The 12,016-nt window shown below is 46.2% G+C and overlaps 1 protein-coding gene across 1 annotated transcript in view; it reads right to left on the bottom strand.

Annotated features, from left to right (window-relative positions):
* NECAB2 (N-terminal EF-hand calcium binding protein 2) overlaps positions 1-12,016 on the bottom strand; it is a 437,799-nt gene that overhangs the window by 27,167 nt on the left and 398,616 nt on the right. Inside the window, exon 9 of the mRNA XM_019505752.1 lies at positions 4,786-4,842. Within this exon, the coding sequence (XP_019361297.1) occupies positions 4,786-4,842 (57 nt within the window). The remainder of the gene's footprint in view (positions 1-4,785; positions 4,843-12,016) is intronic.

Genomic DNA, 12,016 nt, shown 5'->3' with positions numbered 1-12,016 from the left:
GTTATATGTTTTGAGATAAAAAAAAAAAAATCCTGCATTATTACTCTGTGCATAGATGTCCAATTAAGTAAGTTTGTATTAGTTTCTTCAAGGTCATATTTTTTTTCTCTTTATCTGTCTTATGTATAAAAATGCTTAGAAACTTACGGAGGGGAAGGATTCCTTTGAAACAGACAAGTGAGTGATTCCCCTTGCTCTATGGAATTCTCCCTGTGATCACAGTATAGCCCTAAATAAAGAAAAGCTGGCTCTGTCAGGTCTGATTCAACCACAACGCGAAGTTTGATTTCTTCCACAATCAGAAAATTTACCGTCTATCAGTAGATGGTTCGTAGGAGTAAAAAATGGGCCATTCATATCTTTCATTTGAGCAAATGTGGCATCTCCTGTTAATGTCAGGTTGGATATACACATCTGTCACAGAGCACTTAGGTGCCCTGCTCCTGAAAGCAGAATCGGCTCAAGAGAGACCCCTAGCAGTGAGAAGGGGGAGGCGCAACTGCCAGTCACTGGGGCAGTACAGGTGCTGGTTGCTGGGGTAACCAGTGAAACCTGCTGACAGGAAGGGGCAGGGTTTAGCCCTTCTTAAGCCCAGGCAGGAGGCCAGGAGGGCAGTTCCCCTCTGGCAGCCAACGAGGGGGGAGCACAGCCAGTGCGGAGAGAGGGGAGAAGATTGACTGCATGAGCAGCCCCTGGTTTGCTGCCATGGGCTGGAGTATTTTCCCAGTAGGGATTAAATGGTGTTTTGACTGGACGGTTTAGTTTTACGTTATAGCCCAGGGGCTTTGTGCTTTGTGTTTACTGTTTGACTGGAGGACCAGGTGAGGCTATTAGGGGTTGGAGGAAGCCTCATAGGGACTCCACGGTAGCGTGGGGGTCCTGGCGCCAGAGAGGGCGCGGCATCTTGGGGGTGCATTTTGGCCCCAGTCCCCGAGAGAGAGAGGGGGGCAGCGAGGAGCCCCGAGAGAGAGAGGGGGCAGTGAGGAGCCCCAAGAGAGAGAGGGGGCAGTGAGGAGCCCCAGCGAGATAAAGGAGAGGGCCAAATTATAGCAAGGCCCAGGTCAAGATCCTGGCGGTACCATCTGCGAGGCTTGGGCTGCAGTGTAGGGGAGGAAAGGAGCCGCAGATAGCACCCCCTGGCACCGAGGCATATAATGTGGGCAGCCTCCCGCTAATTACATCATTCAATCAATTAATATCAAGGTGTGGCAGGCGAGTAAGCAGGTGGCTGGCCCATAACAGGAGGGCAGAGTCACTACTAGAACGATTCTGGCAGCAATCCCCCTGTCACAACGGTGCACTGGCTGGGAAAGGTTTATACGGCAGTAGGCATTATAAGACGCTGGTTTGCCGGTGTGAAGACTACAACCCTTGGGTCTACGTGGAGAGAAAAATGAGAACGGATGCTAACCCCTGGCCCAGAGCCGGGGAAACAAGATTTGGGTCAACCACACCAAACGGTACAAGGCCCATGGGATCAAACAGTAGGACAACAAACCCTGCAAGCCAGCGTGATTGGAAGCACCCAACCCAGCCCAACGGTGCAGGTAGGAATGTGCAGCTATGTAGCCTGAGTTGGCCGTGAGGCAGAAGATGAGCTGCCTGCACTGGTGGTAGAAGTAACCACAGAGGGAAAAAGAGTAGTGGCTATGCTGGACTTGGGCTCAGTGCAGACGTGTTACTGGCAAGGGAGATAAGAAGAGTGGATCGTGTGAGGGGGCAGTGTTGGTGCGGGGACCCCCCTCGATTTTGACAGGGTAAGGGTCACCCTATGAGTAGGCAATAAGACCCACCAGATGCTAGTGGGGGTCGCAGAACATTTACCCTACCCAGTGGTACTGGGCTGCGACTGGCCCGAGTTGTTAGAAGAAATAGTTGGCATGAGGCGTAAAGAGACCGTGGAGGGTTTCGTGGGTGAAACTGAGCAACCCCCCCTGAAGAGGAAGCGGGACAGAAAGTGGATATCACCCAGTTGGGGGAAGATGCACACTTTCAACTGGAGCAAAGTTGAGAGACGGACTTTTGGTGGGCGCTGCAGGAACACCTCACTCGAAGAAATGATGAGGTATTGAGGCCGGAACTGATGAGAACAACTCCGAGGTTTGAGGTAAGGAATGGCCTCTTATACCGTATCGAGCAAGGGAAGCTAGAAGGAGAGGAGGTTGCTCAGCTGTTGGTCCCGCGGCAGTATCGACGGGCTTTGTTGAAGGTGGCTCATGAGCTCCCCATGGGCGGGCATCTAGGCCGGGACAAGACACAAGCACGCATTCGAGCAAGGTTTTATTGGCCAGGTATGGTGGGGGAAGTTGCGAGATACTGCACTTCGTGTCCTGTCTGCCAAAAAGGAAACCCAAGGCCGCCTGCAAAAGCTCCTTTAGTTCCGATGCCTCTGGTAGAGGTTCCCTTTGAGAGGGTGGCAGTAGACATCGTCGGGCCACTCCCCCGAAGTAGCATGGGAAACCAGTACATATTAGTCTTACTGGATTATGCAATGTGGTACCCGGAAGCTGTGCCAATGCGGACAGTGTCTGCACCAAAGGTGGCAAATGAGCTCTTGAAGATATTCTCCTGGGTAGGACTCCCTAAAGAACTACTAACCGATCAGGGAACGAATTTTACCTCATGTGTGTTTGAGGCAGTGAGCAAAGCCTTGGGGATTAAACACCTGAAGACAGCCATGTATCCAATATGTGATCCAACTTCGGGAACGCCTTGAAGCAGCTCGGAGCATGGTCTTAGGAAACCTCAGAGAAGCCCAGCAACAGCAAGTAAGGCACTACAATCGAGGCGCCTGGGAAAGGAGGTTTGAGGTGGGGGACTGTGTGTTGGTCCTATTGCCGGACAGTGAGAGTAAGTTACTTGCCCGGTGGCAGGGACCCTATGAAATCATATGCCAAGTGGGGCCTGTAGACTACGAGGTATACCAGATAGATAAGCAAAGAAAGAAGCAAGTATACCACATCAATATGTTAAAGAAGTGGGAGGACCAGGAATGTATGTACTTGGCTCCTCATCCCGAGGAATTAGAGTTGGGACCCACGTTAACGGAAGAAAGTGGACCGGGTGAAGTAGAACTGGCCCCGTGCCTGTCAGAAGAACAGAGGAGAGGGGCGAAGATTGACTGCATGAGCAGCCCCTGGTTTGCTGCCATGGGCTGGAGTATTTTCCCGGTAGGGATTGAATGTTGTTTTGACTGGACGGTTTAGTTTTACGTTATAGCCCAGGGGCTTTGTGCTTTGTGTTTACTGTTTGACCGGAGGACCAGGTGAGGCTATTAGGGGTTGGAGGAGGCCTCATAGGGACTCCACGGTAGCGTGGGGGTCCTGGCGCCAGAGAGGGCGCAGCATCTTGGGGGTGCATTTTGGCCCCAGCCCCCGAGGGAGGGGGGGGCAGCGAGGAGCCCCGAGGGGGGGGGGCAGCAAGGAGCCCCAGCGAGATAAAGGAGAGGGCCAAATTACAGCAAGGCCCAGGTCAAGATCCTGGCGGTACCATCTGCGAGGCTTGGGCTGCGGTGTAGGGGAGGAAAGGAGCTGCAGAAAGCGCCCCCTGGCACCAGGGCGTATAATGTGGGCAGCCTCCCGCTAATTACATCATTCAATCAATTAATATCAAGGTGTGGCAGGCGAGTAAGCAGGCGGCTGGCCCATAACAGGGGGGCGGAGTCACCACTAGAATGACTCCGGCAGCAACCCCCCTGTCACAACATCCAAACACCTTGGATAGTGACAAGCATAGAGAGATGCACGTATTCAAGCCAGGGGGAATCTGTGCATCTCCCCTATGTATTGCCTATGCTTCAGGTAGTTAAAGGTTATTATCAAATCCCCCCTCAGTCTTCTCTTCTGCAAACTAAATAAGCCCACTTCCCTCAGCCTCTCAAGTCTCCAAGCTCGCTTCCCTTTCTAAAGACAAAGTCTTCTTCTGTGCACTCTCTAAAGCCCAGAATGAATAGAAGCAGTTTGTGATAACAACATTGTGACAATAGCAGGAATGATTATCTTCCTACCTTAGCACACAAAACAACTTGCAACAAAAGATGTGTATTTTTCAATGTACTGTTGCACATATTCTTTATTGAGGGACTTTCATTCATGCTGTTGCTACAGACAAAGACAAGTGCAAATATCTATTCAGTTTGAGACTAGAAAAATATTAATTCCATCCAGTTGACTAAGGTGAAAGCAGCTCATTAAGCTCTTCAAAATAAAAATATGCATGTTTAATTGTCATTTCCCAGATCATTTCAGGGACTCTAACTAATCTAGAGGGATCAAATTTTATCCATGGAAGGAGACAGCTTCATTTACTTAACTTCTGAGTGCTATGGATATTGCACTGCTCATTAGAGAAAGTATTAACAAAAAGCTTTATTTGACAGAATTAATCTATCTGATGATTTCTGGAAATTGTTAACGTTTGCTCCACTGAGAAATCCTGAAAATAATGAGAAGCAGAATCTTGGTCTTCAAAGCTCCTAATCATACAGTTGCTTGAAAAGGAAGCTCTGTCCATTTTCCTCCCTCTGAAAGGTTTCATGAGAAGTAACTCAGTTAACTGGAACTTTATCTTGCTGGAGTTATATCATAAGGCATAGTCAATATAGAAGTCTGAAGGAAGATGTTAACCTGACTTAAACAATAAAAAGTTGACCTATATCAAAGCCACAGCCACAGCTTTAGCAAAGGCCAAGTGTGACACCTCAAATGTGTCAGGTATGCACCTGTATTTGCATATACAAAAAAGACCTTGGTATTTGCAGGGTCGTGATTATTTGTATATACTCACTGTGCAAGCACTGCTTTCGCTGTCTGACAGTCGCTGGTGCAGGTCAAACCAGAGAGTCTAAAAAAGCACAAAAAGAAACAGTATAATTTCAATGAACAGGGAAGAAACACCTGTAAAAGGTCCCTTCTTCTGATCTGAATGTATCACATCGAGTGTCAGGCCTAGTGTCTGATGCGGCTAATATGATGCCACACCTCTCCTACTTACAGTCTGGCCCCTGGACTTGAGCCCCCTGCATATCAACTGTCCCTCTTCAGTAGGTGTGACTGGGATCAATATTTGGAGTCTTTCCCATTAGGAGTCTGTAATCAGTGTACAGAATAACCAAATACTCTTCTTAAAACCAAAGCACTATTTATTTTAACAGTAGGAAGAAAAGAGAGGAGAAAAGGATTTTAAATCAACAGTTCATAGGCATATTGATCTTATCAATGGCCATACCGTCACATTACAGGGACCTAGGCAGGCCTAGTTTCCTCAGGTACTCTCACAGGGTCATGCACATCAGTCTATAGTCTTTCTGAACAACTCTTCAACAGCTATTTTCCCTCTGTAAAAGATGGTCCGTTTCTGAACTGCTGTCCTTTGGATCATTTGGTTTCCAGATGTTGTCTTGTCCTTATATTTTCTCTTAAGCCACTTCTCAGAAAATACTGAAGAACTTATCTTGAGCCATTCTTCTTCCATTCCTGTCTCCTTTCCTTACAACCTCTTTATTACACTAAATCAAGATAGTCACACAGTAAATATTCAGTAAGTGGTTACAGAACAGTTCCATTTCCGTCGGTCTCAACATCTGACACTGGTGGAATGCAATTAATGTGGCAATGTTTTGTACTGGTGGCATGATCAAACACTTATATCAGATAATTCCATTTTGAATAGTAGGGCTGGAAAGGACTTCAGGAACGCATCTAATTCAGCCCCCTTGCTCAAGGCAGGATCACCAGACAAGTATTTGTCTAACCTTATATTAAACTTCCAAGGATGAAGTTCCCACCACTTCCCTAGGTAATCTGTTCCAATGCTTTACCATCCTCATAGTAAGAAAGGTTTCCTAATCTCCAACCTAAATTTCCCTTGCTGCAATTTAAGCCTGTTACACCTTGTCCTGTCTCCCAAGGCCACAAAGAATAGTCTATTGTAGGAGTTTTCAACCTTTTAAAATAAATGTACCCCCAGCAGCCCCCTTTTTAGTAAGTGTACCCCGGGGGGGTGGCAAGTGGCAAGATGCCAAGTGTGTGTGGGGGGGGTGGGGAGGGAGGTGAGCAGTCAGACATGGAGAGGAGGCGTGGCAAGTGGTGGAGCAGTGGCAGTGCAGCATCTGTGCGATCATGCTCTCCCTCCACCACGGTCCTGCTCCTGTGAGGCAGCAGCGCAGGGTGGCGGTGCCCCGTCCCTGCCAATCCGTGTACCCCCTGGGACCTTTCAAAGTACCTCAAGGGGTACACCTACACCCCAGTTGACCACCCCTGGTCTACTGCTATCCTTATCACCACACTTCAAGTATTTGAAAATTGTTATCAAATCCCCCTTCAGCCTTCTCTTTTCCAGACTAAATAATTCTAGTTCTTTCAACCTTTCCTAAATCATGTTTAGCAACATACTGATGAAAAGCAAACAGTTTAAAAATAACCACTCTTTTATCCCAGCCCATCTGTTCTGTGTCTTTAAAAAAAACAGTTGGATCTAGCAAATGAACACCTTCATCCATATGCAAAAGAAGCATGATGCTGGTTGTGCTGGCACAGCTTCATCCAGCTACTCTACCAATGCTCTACAATTGTGACAACCTCAGTGGTTATGAGGAATTTCAGCCAACAGCAGCCATTCTGTTCTTGGCCTCTCTGTTGGGACTGACAAAATCTATAGCAGGGGCAATCCAATTTACTGGACCCCATGGGTGGATATGGCCTGCAGGGCTTCTCACGAGCCAGATGACCCACCACTGGTATTGAGTTTGCAGCTTGCTGGAGGGGCTGCTGGATGCACTGCACTGGCATGGCTCCAAAACCAGTGGGGTGGATGCTGCTGCTACTCAATCCCTCCCATCCTCCAGCTGATTGGAGTCTCTAGTGGTAATGGAACAAGGCTCCATATCTTGCTACCAGTTTTTAGCCACCCAGCCCAACCATCAGAAGTAAATTTGCATATGCAATTTGCTCACAGTAGTAGCTGAACAAATTAGTTTAACATATCTTAAAAGTCAAAGTTATGCAATTACTTTATCACCTTAATAGCATGAATACTAATAGTCTAGTTAATGTGTGTATGAGCAGTGGGACTCGTGTCTTTTATCTATCACTTTCAACACCTAAGCTAATTTATCACTAAAAAAACATTTTCCTAGGCTCCCAAACTGAGGCAGAGAAGCTGTTTCCCCAGCAACTTGCACAGACAGCAGGAGCTCCAACAGACACAGAAAACAGAGTTATCTACTGGTGACAGCCACCCAACTTCACCTGTTTCTCTTGAACTTGAAATGCCAATTCCTAATCAATTATGTTGAGACCTATCTCAAGGCTGCAAGTTGCAAACAACAGTATGTTATTTATTTATTATGGCAGGATCAAATTCTGAGCACATAACATATAGGGGCCTACCAAAATTGTGATTTTGCAGTTTTCATGGAAACTATGATTTTGGGCAAGCTTTGCAAAAAAGCATGCGCTCCCTGGGAAAAAAAAAACTTAGAGAAAATAAATTGCTGACTTCCATTGGAGAGCCATCAGTCCTTGTGGCTGCTGTAGCCTAGCTGTGCAGCCTGTTGGAAGGGGAGGTGGGGCTGCCAACACAGCAAGATTGGTGTCCACCAATTTTGTAGGAAGATGCCAGTGGCTGCATCCCACCACTGATTGTCGGTGAGGGCTGTCTATCATATGGCTCCACCCCTCACCACCAATCAGTGGCAAGGGGTGTGGCCACTGGCATTTTTCCGTGAAATCGGCGGGCAGCTGCCTCAAGTTTGGTAGATCCCTAATAATACACCCTTAAAGGGTAGCAACAATTTAGAATTGATATTCACTGTCTTCTCTAGGAAAGGAGAAAATAAGAACAAGAGTGGAGCTGAGACTACAGGTGAACTAATGAGACAGGAACATGAAGCTACTTAATATTGTTGGCCCTTTTCCTTGGGCTCTGGAGTCCACTTGCATTCTATTCTAGCTCTTTGTTCTCACATCCAAGGCCTCATGCAAACCTGGCCCCTCCCTTTAGCTCTCACTTTCTCTTGTTGTCCACCCCATCTGTATGTTCTTCCTATTTCTCTCTCCTTAGCACCCATACACATCATATATTTTACCATGCTGCTCCCTAAGACCCTGACCCAGCAAGCATTCTTAATTTTGCTATTGTAAATCATTCCATTACTTGCACTGAAACTAGTTGTGATAGTAAAAGTTAAGCACATGCATAGGTGTTTGCAAGATTGGGAGACTAAGCCCGGAAAATATTCAGCTCCCTGCACTTTGAGTAGAAATTCATTTAAATTCTCTGCATTGTGACACTCTTCCAGGAATTTTTCAGACCTTGCCCTCTTCAAGCATAGTCTCTGTACATACTCCCATAGCTCAACTGTTGCACTGTGTCTCGTCTTGCATTTGCTTTGTCCATTGTATCTACTTCAGGGCTAATCATGTAATTCACTGGGTCCTGCCTTTGGGATGCCAAAGATCTCCTTTCAAAATGGTATATGTATTTCTGAAGAGTCAGGAGATAACCCTTAAACACAGAGTATAATATTCTGCCATGGTGGGCTTTGGCCACTATACATGTAGGAGGACATCTCACATCAGAAGACGTGGAACAACCATTTCTATGACTGGCCAATTTACAGTGGTGACCAACCTGTCTCAGAGGTTTGCAACGCTCACAGCAGTGGTGAGTGGATCCAAGAGGGCACAATCCAGGTGTGGTGATAAAAAGCTTAGGATAAATGCAATTTAGCACTGAGTGCTGCAATTTTCCACACCACTATCATCTCCTCACATGTGAGATATCTACTGATATGGAACCAGGCAGAGAGCCAACGACATCAGGTGTTCACCACAGGCTGCTGCTTTTAGCAATGTAGAGTTTATACAACATTCAAATTGGGCCAGCCTCAATACACGCCCTTTCCAGCACCAGCCCTCTCTCAAAACCCTGCATTAAGAACAACAAATCTTTTCCTGTAAATTCTCTCTCAACTGCATATTTAACTGGCATCTTAAATTACAGGTTTCTCATACGAGAGACAGATGGGATCCTTGATGAGTCTGTAGAGTTCAAGCTCAACACAGAAAATTGACTTGTTCCTAAACCCCCTACATAAATGACCTGGGACAAAAATGTTGAGATTCAAAAACACAGTCCCTATTGTTTGCCCACAGAGAAAGCAAAGAACTTACTGCAGAGCATCGGGATATTTAAAACATTTGAATCACAACTGAGTGCAATGTTATGAGTAACAACATGTTTCTGTATGGCATAGGGCTGAGTTACCTTTAGTTTGGGGTACTCTGTAAACAGGGCTATTGCCTTCCTCACAATTTTCTTATGCTAGTAGAACTGCCAGTTCTTTAAAAGCTGAAGACCTAATAATGCCTGTGTAATGCTGTCCCAGGCCCCAGCAGGTTATGCAACTGGTATGCTTCTCAGTATGCACCTGGCATTTGTAACTCCGTCCTACACTGTTGAAGAGGTTCTGAATGATATAACACAAACCAGTTTCTTCACTATGGGGATCACTGAAGGGCATTCTCAGTAACTAACTAAAAATGTTGTTTGCTCAACAGCAAAACTAATCTGGAGCTGCTTAACTCCCCCTGAACAGATTTTTCAGGAAGTTAGTTTGTTACCCATCCAGCTGTCCATGAGGGATTTCAGGACATAGGCCAAAGCAGCAGGGGCTGATCCAGAGCAGCTGCAGTGTCATGGTTGCACGCACCAGACCCCATGTTCTGCTGCTGCTCACCCAGCCGGGGCAAAGCCGCAGCTTGTCCGGGAGGCACAGGGAGGCTGGACAAGTGGCAGCAGGGCAGAGGCCCCACTCCCCACGCTGCCATGGTGCATCCCACACCCCCCCTGGACAAGCAGTGGCAGGGCAGAGCCCCCGCTCCCAGCGCCTTCCACTGCCTGTCCAGAGGGCAGCCCGGCTCAGCCCACCCCGCGCAGATCTGGAGGCACACACATGCTCCCATGCCCTCCTGAATTGGCAGCACACGGCAGCGTGCAGTGGCAGAAGCCCCCCTCCCCAAGTCCCATGCCCCCTTGGCCTCAGCTGGGCAGCTTGTCTTAGCTCCAGCCCCAACTGCTCCCTCACTGTGGGGCTGTTGATCACCCCCTCCCCACACCCTTTCCCTCCCCACTCTGCCCACCACAACAGACTTACCAGCTGGAGGCAGCTGTGTCCAGCATGGTCAAGGACTGCTGCCTGTTTAGTTTATGGCCGAATCTCTGAATCAGCAATGAATCTTTGGATCTGAATCAGCTGAACTGAATTGGGACAGTGATTCGAACTGAATCACTGTCCCTCCGAATCGGCCGAATCCAAATCGAATACTTGCCACTTTGCACAGGCCTAGTGTCAAGCTATTGAAGTGTTCTTGATTGACTGAATCCCAGACCAAGCCTAAAACGGGGTTCAATAACTTACCTTCCCAGCCATAAGGACACACATACAAAAACTAAGAAAGGAAAAGCTAAGGGAACTTCACCCATAAGACAACTGCCAGCTAACTAAAGTGGGCTGCAAACTAGAGTGTGTATTAAAAAGGAAGGACCTGTAGATATAGGTTCAGGTACAGATTTGAAGTTGGGTGAGAGGCAACAAGATGCATCAAGAAACTTTTCAAGAACATTCTGTGATGGACAGAATTAGTACAAAATCGGTACAATAGATGAGAAAAGCATGTAGGGCAGTACAAATACACCTGGTACAATAGGGAAAAGAGGCATATAGAACTGTTGTTATTATGTTCATTCATTAGCTCAATGTGGTGAATAACACCAAATATTTTTTGGTAATGACTAATGATGCATGTGTGGCTCAATTAGGTTATAGTGGCATGATCAGGATAATGATTGGTTAAGAAAACATGCTTAGGAACACTTTTGTGTTTATATCCTATAAAAAGGGTGGAATAAAATATATGTTAGATTTATGTTTAATTCTGCACTATCCTTGCTGTCAGCAAGCCTGATCACCAGGCTGATAGAATGGATATAGTTAGGTTTATACTCACTGGATAACTGTGTGTTTAGTCAAACTGCATTGTGGAAGCATCAACACCCAAGCCTTCAGAAGCAAAGGCCCTCAATCTAATAGTTTTCATGCACTTTACTGAATTTTAAGCAACAAGGACCATTACCATCACATAGTCTGACCTTCTGTATAAGACAAGACCATAGAATTTCATCCAGTTGCTCCTGTACTGAGCTCAATAACTTGTGTTTCTCCAAGGTATGCAGTCGTGGTATGGCTCATTCAAAAGATAGAACTTGGCAGCTTGGTTGAATAGTTAATCTTCTTAACAGTGGACCATGGGCTCCCCAGCCAATTAGGAAGAATGCATTTGCAGAGTTCAGAGGCAGGTGGAAGGGAGCTGAGACAGTGGTGCCAAAAATGAGGTTTATTGAATGTGATGAAAGAGCAGAAGGGACATGAATAATAAACAAGGCTTCTCTCCACAAGCACTTTCCTGGTCCAACCAAAGGCACAAAAGGATAAAGATTAAAAGGTGACAAGAAGCATTGCATATGCAGGTATTGTATGATCAGTTTATCCAACTTCCTCTATTGCTTTCTTATTGATTAAACAGGAGTCAGCTGTGTTTTGGGGGAATAAAAGAAAAAAATTAAATAAAACTTTTGGTAGAATAAAATGACCTTGGAAAATGACATTCTGTCTCCTTGACAACCAATTTTCTAAAAATATTGTCAAGATGAAGATTACTTACCGAGCTGCCTTAAGTTGTTATGACAACAAGAGGGGAATTGTAAAGTCCATTAAGGATATAAACACTACCCGCTTTCTAGAGTTTCCATTACACAAACCATGTCATATTGATATCTACCAGAAGCTCTAGGGGTACCAGATCCCTACTCATTTCAGTAGATCAGATGTAAGGTTTCCTCAACTATTCTGTGCACCAATTCATGGCTTCATCATTTCAACCCACTCCACAACAGCTCTCTCTCTCAACTTTCTAACCTTCCTGAGGCATCTTCTATGTGTTCTGATTGTCCAGTG

The sequence above is a fragment of the Gavialis gangeticus genome, unplaced genomic scaffold, assembly GCF_001723915.1.
Source record: "Gavialis gangeticus isolate Ggan-Ray unplaced genomic scaffold, GavGan_comp1, whole genome shotgun sequence".
Classification (NCBI taxonomy): Eukaryota; Metazoa; Chordata; order Crocodylia; family Gavialidae; genus Gavialis; species Gavialis gangeticus.
The sequence above is the reverse complement of the archived record's forward strand: the minus strand, read 5'-3'. Positions and strand labels throughout refer to the sequence as shown.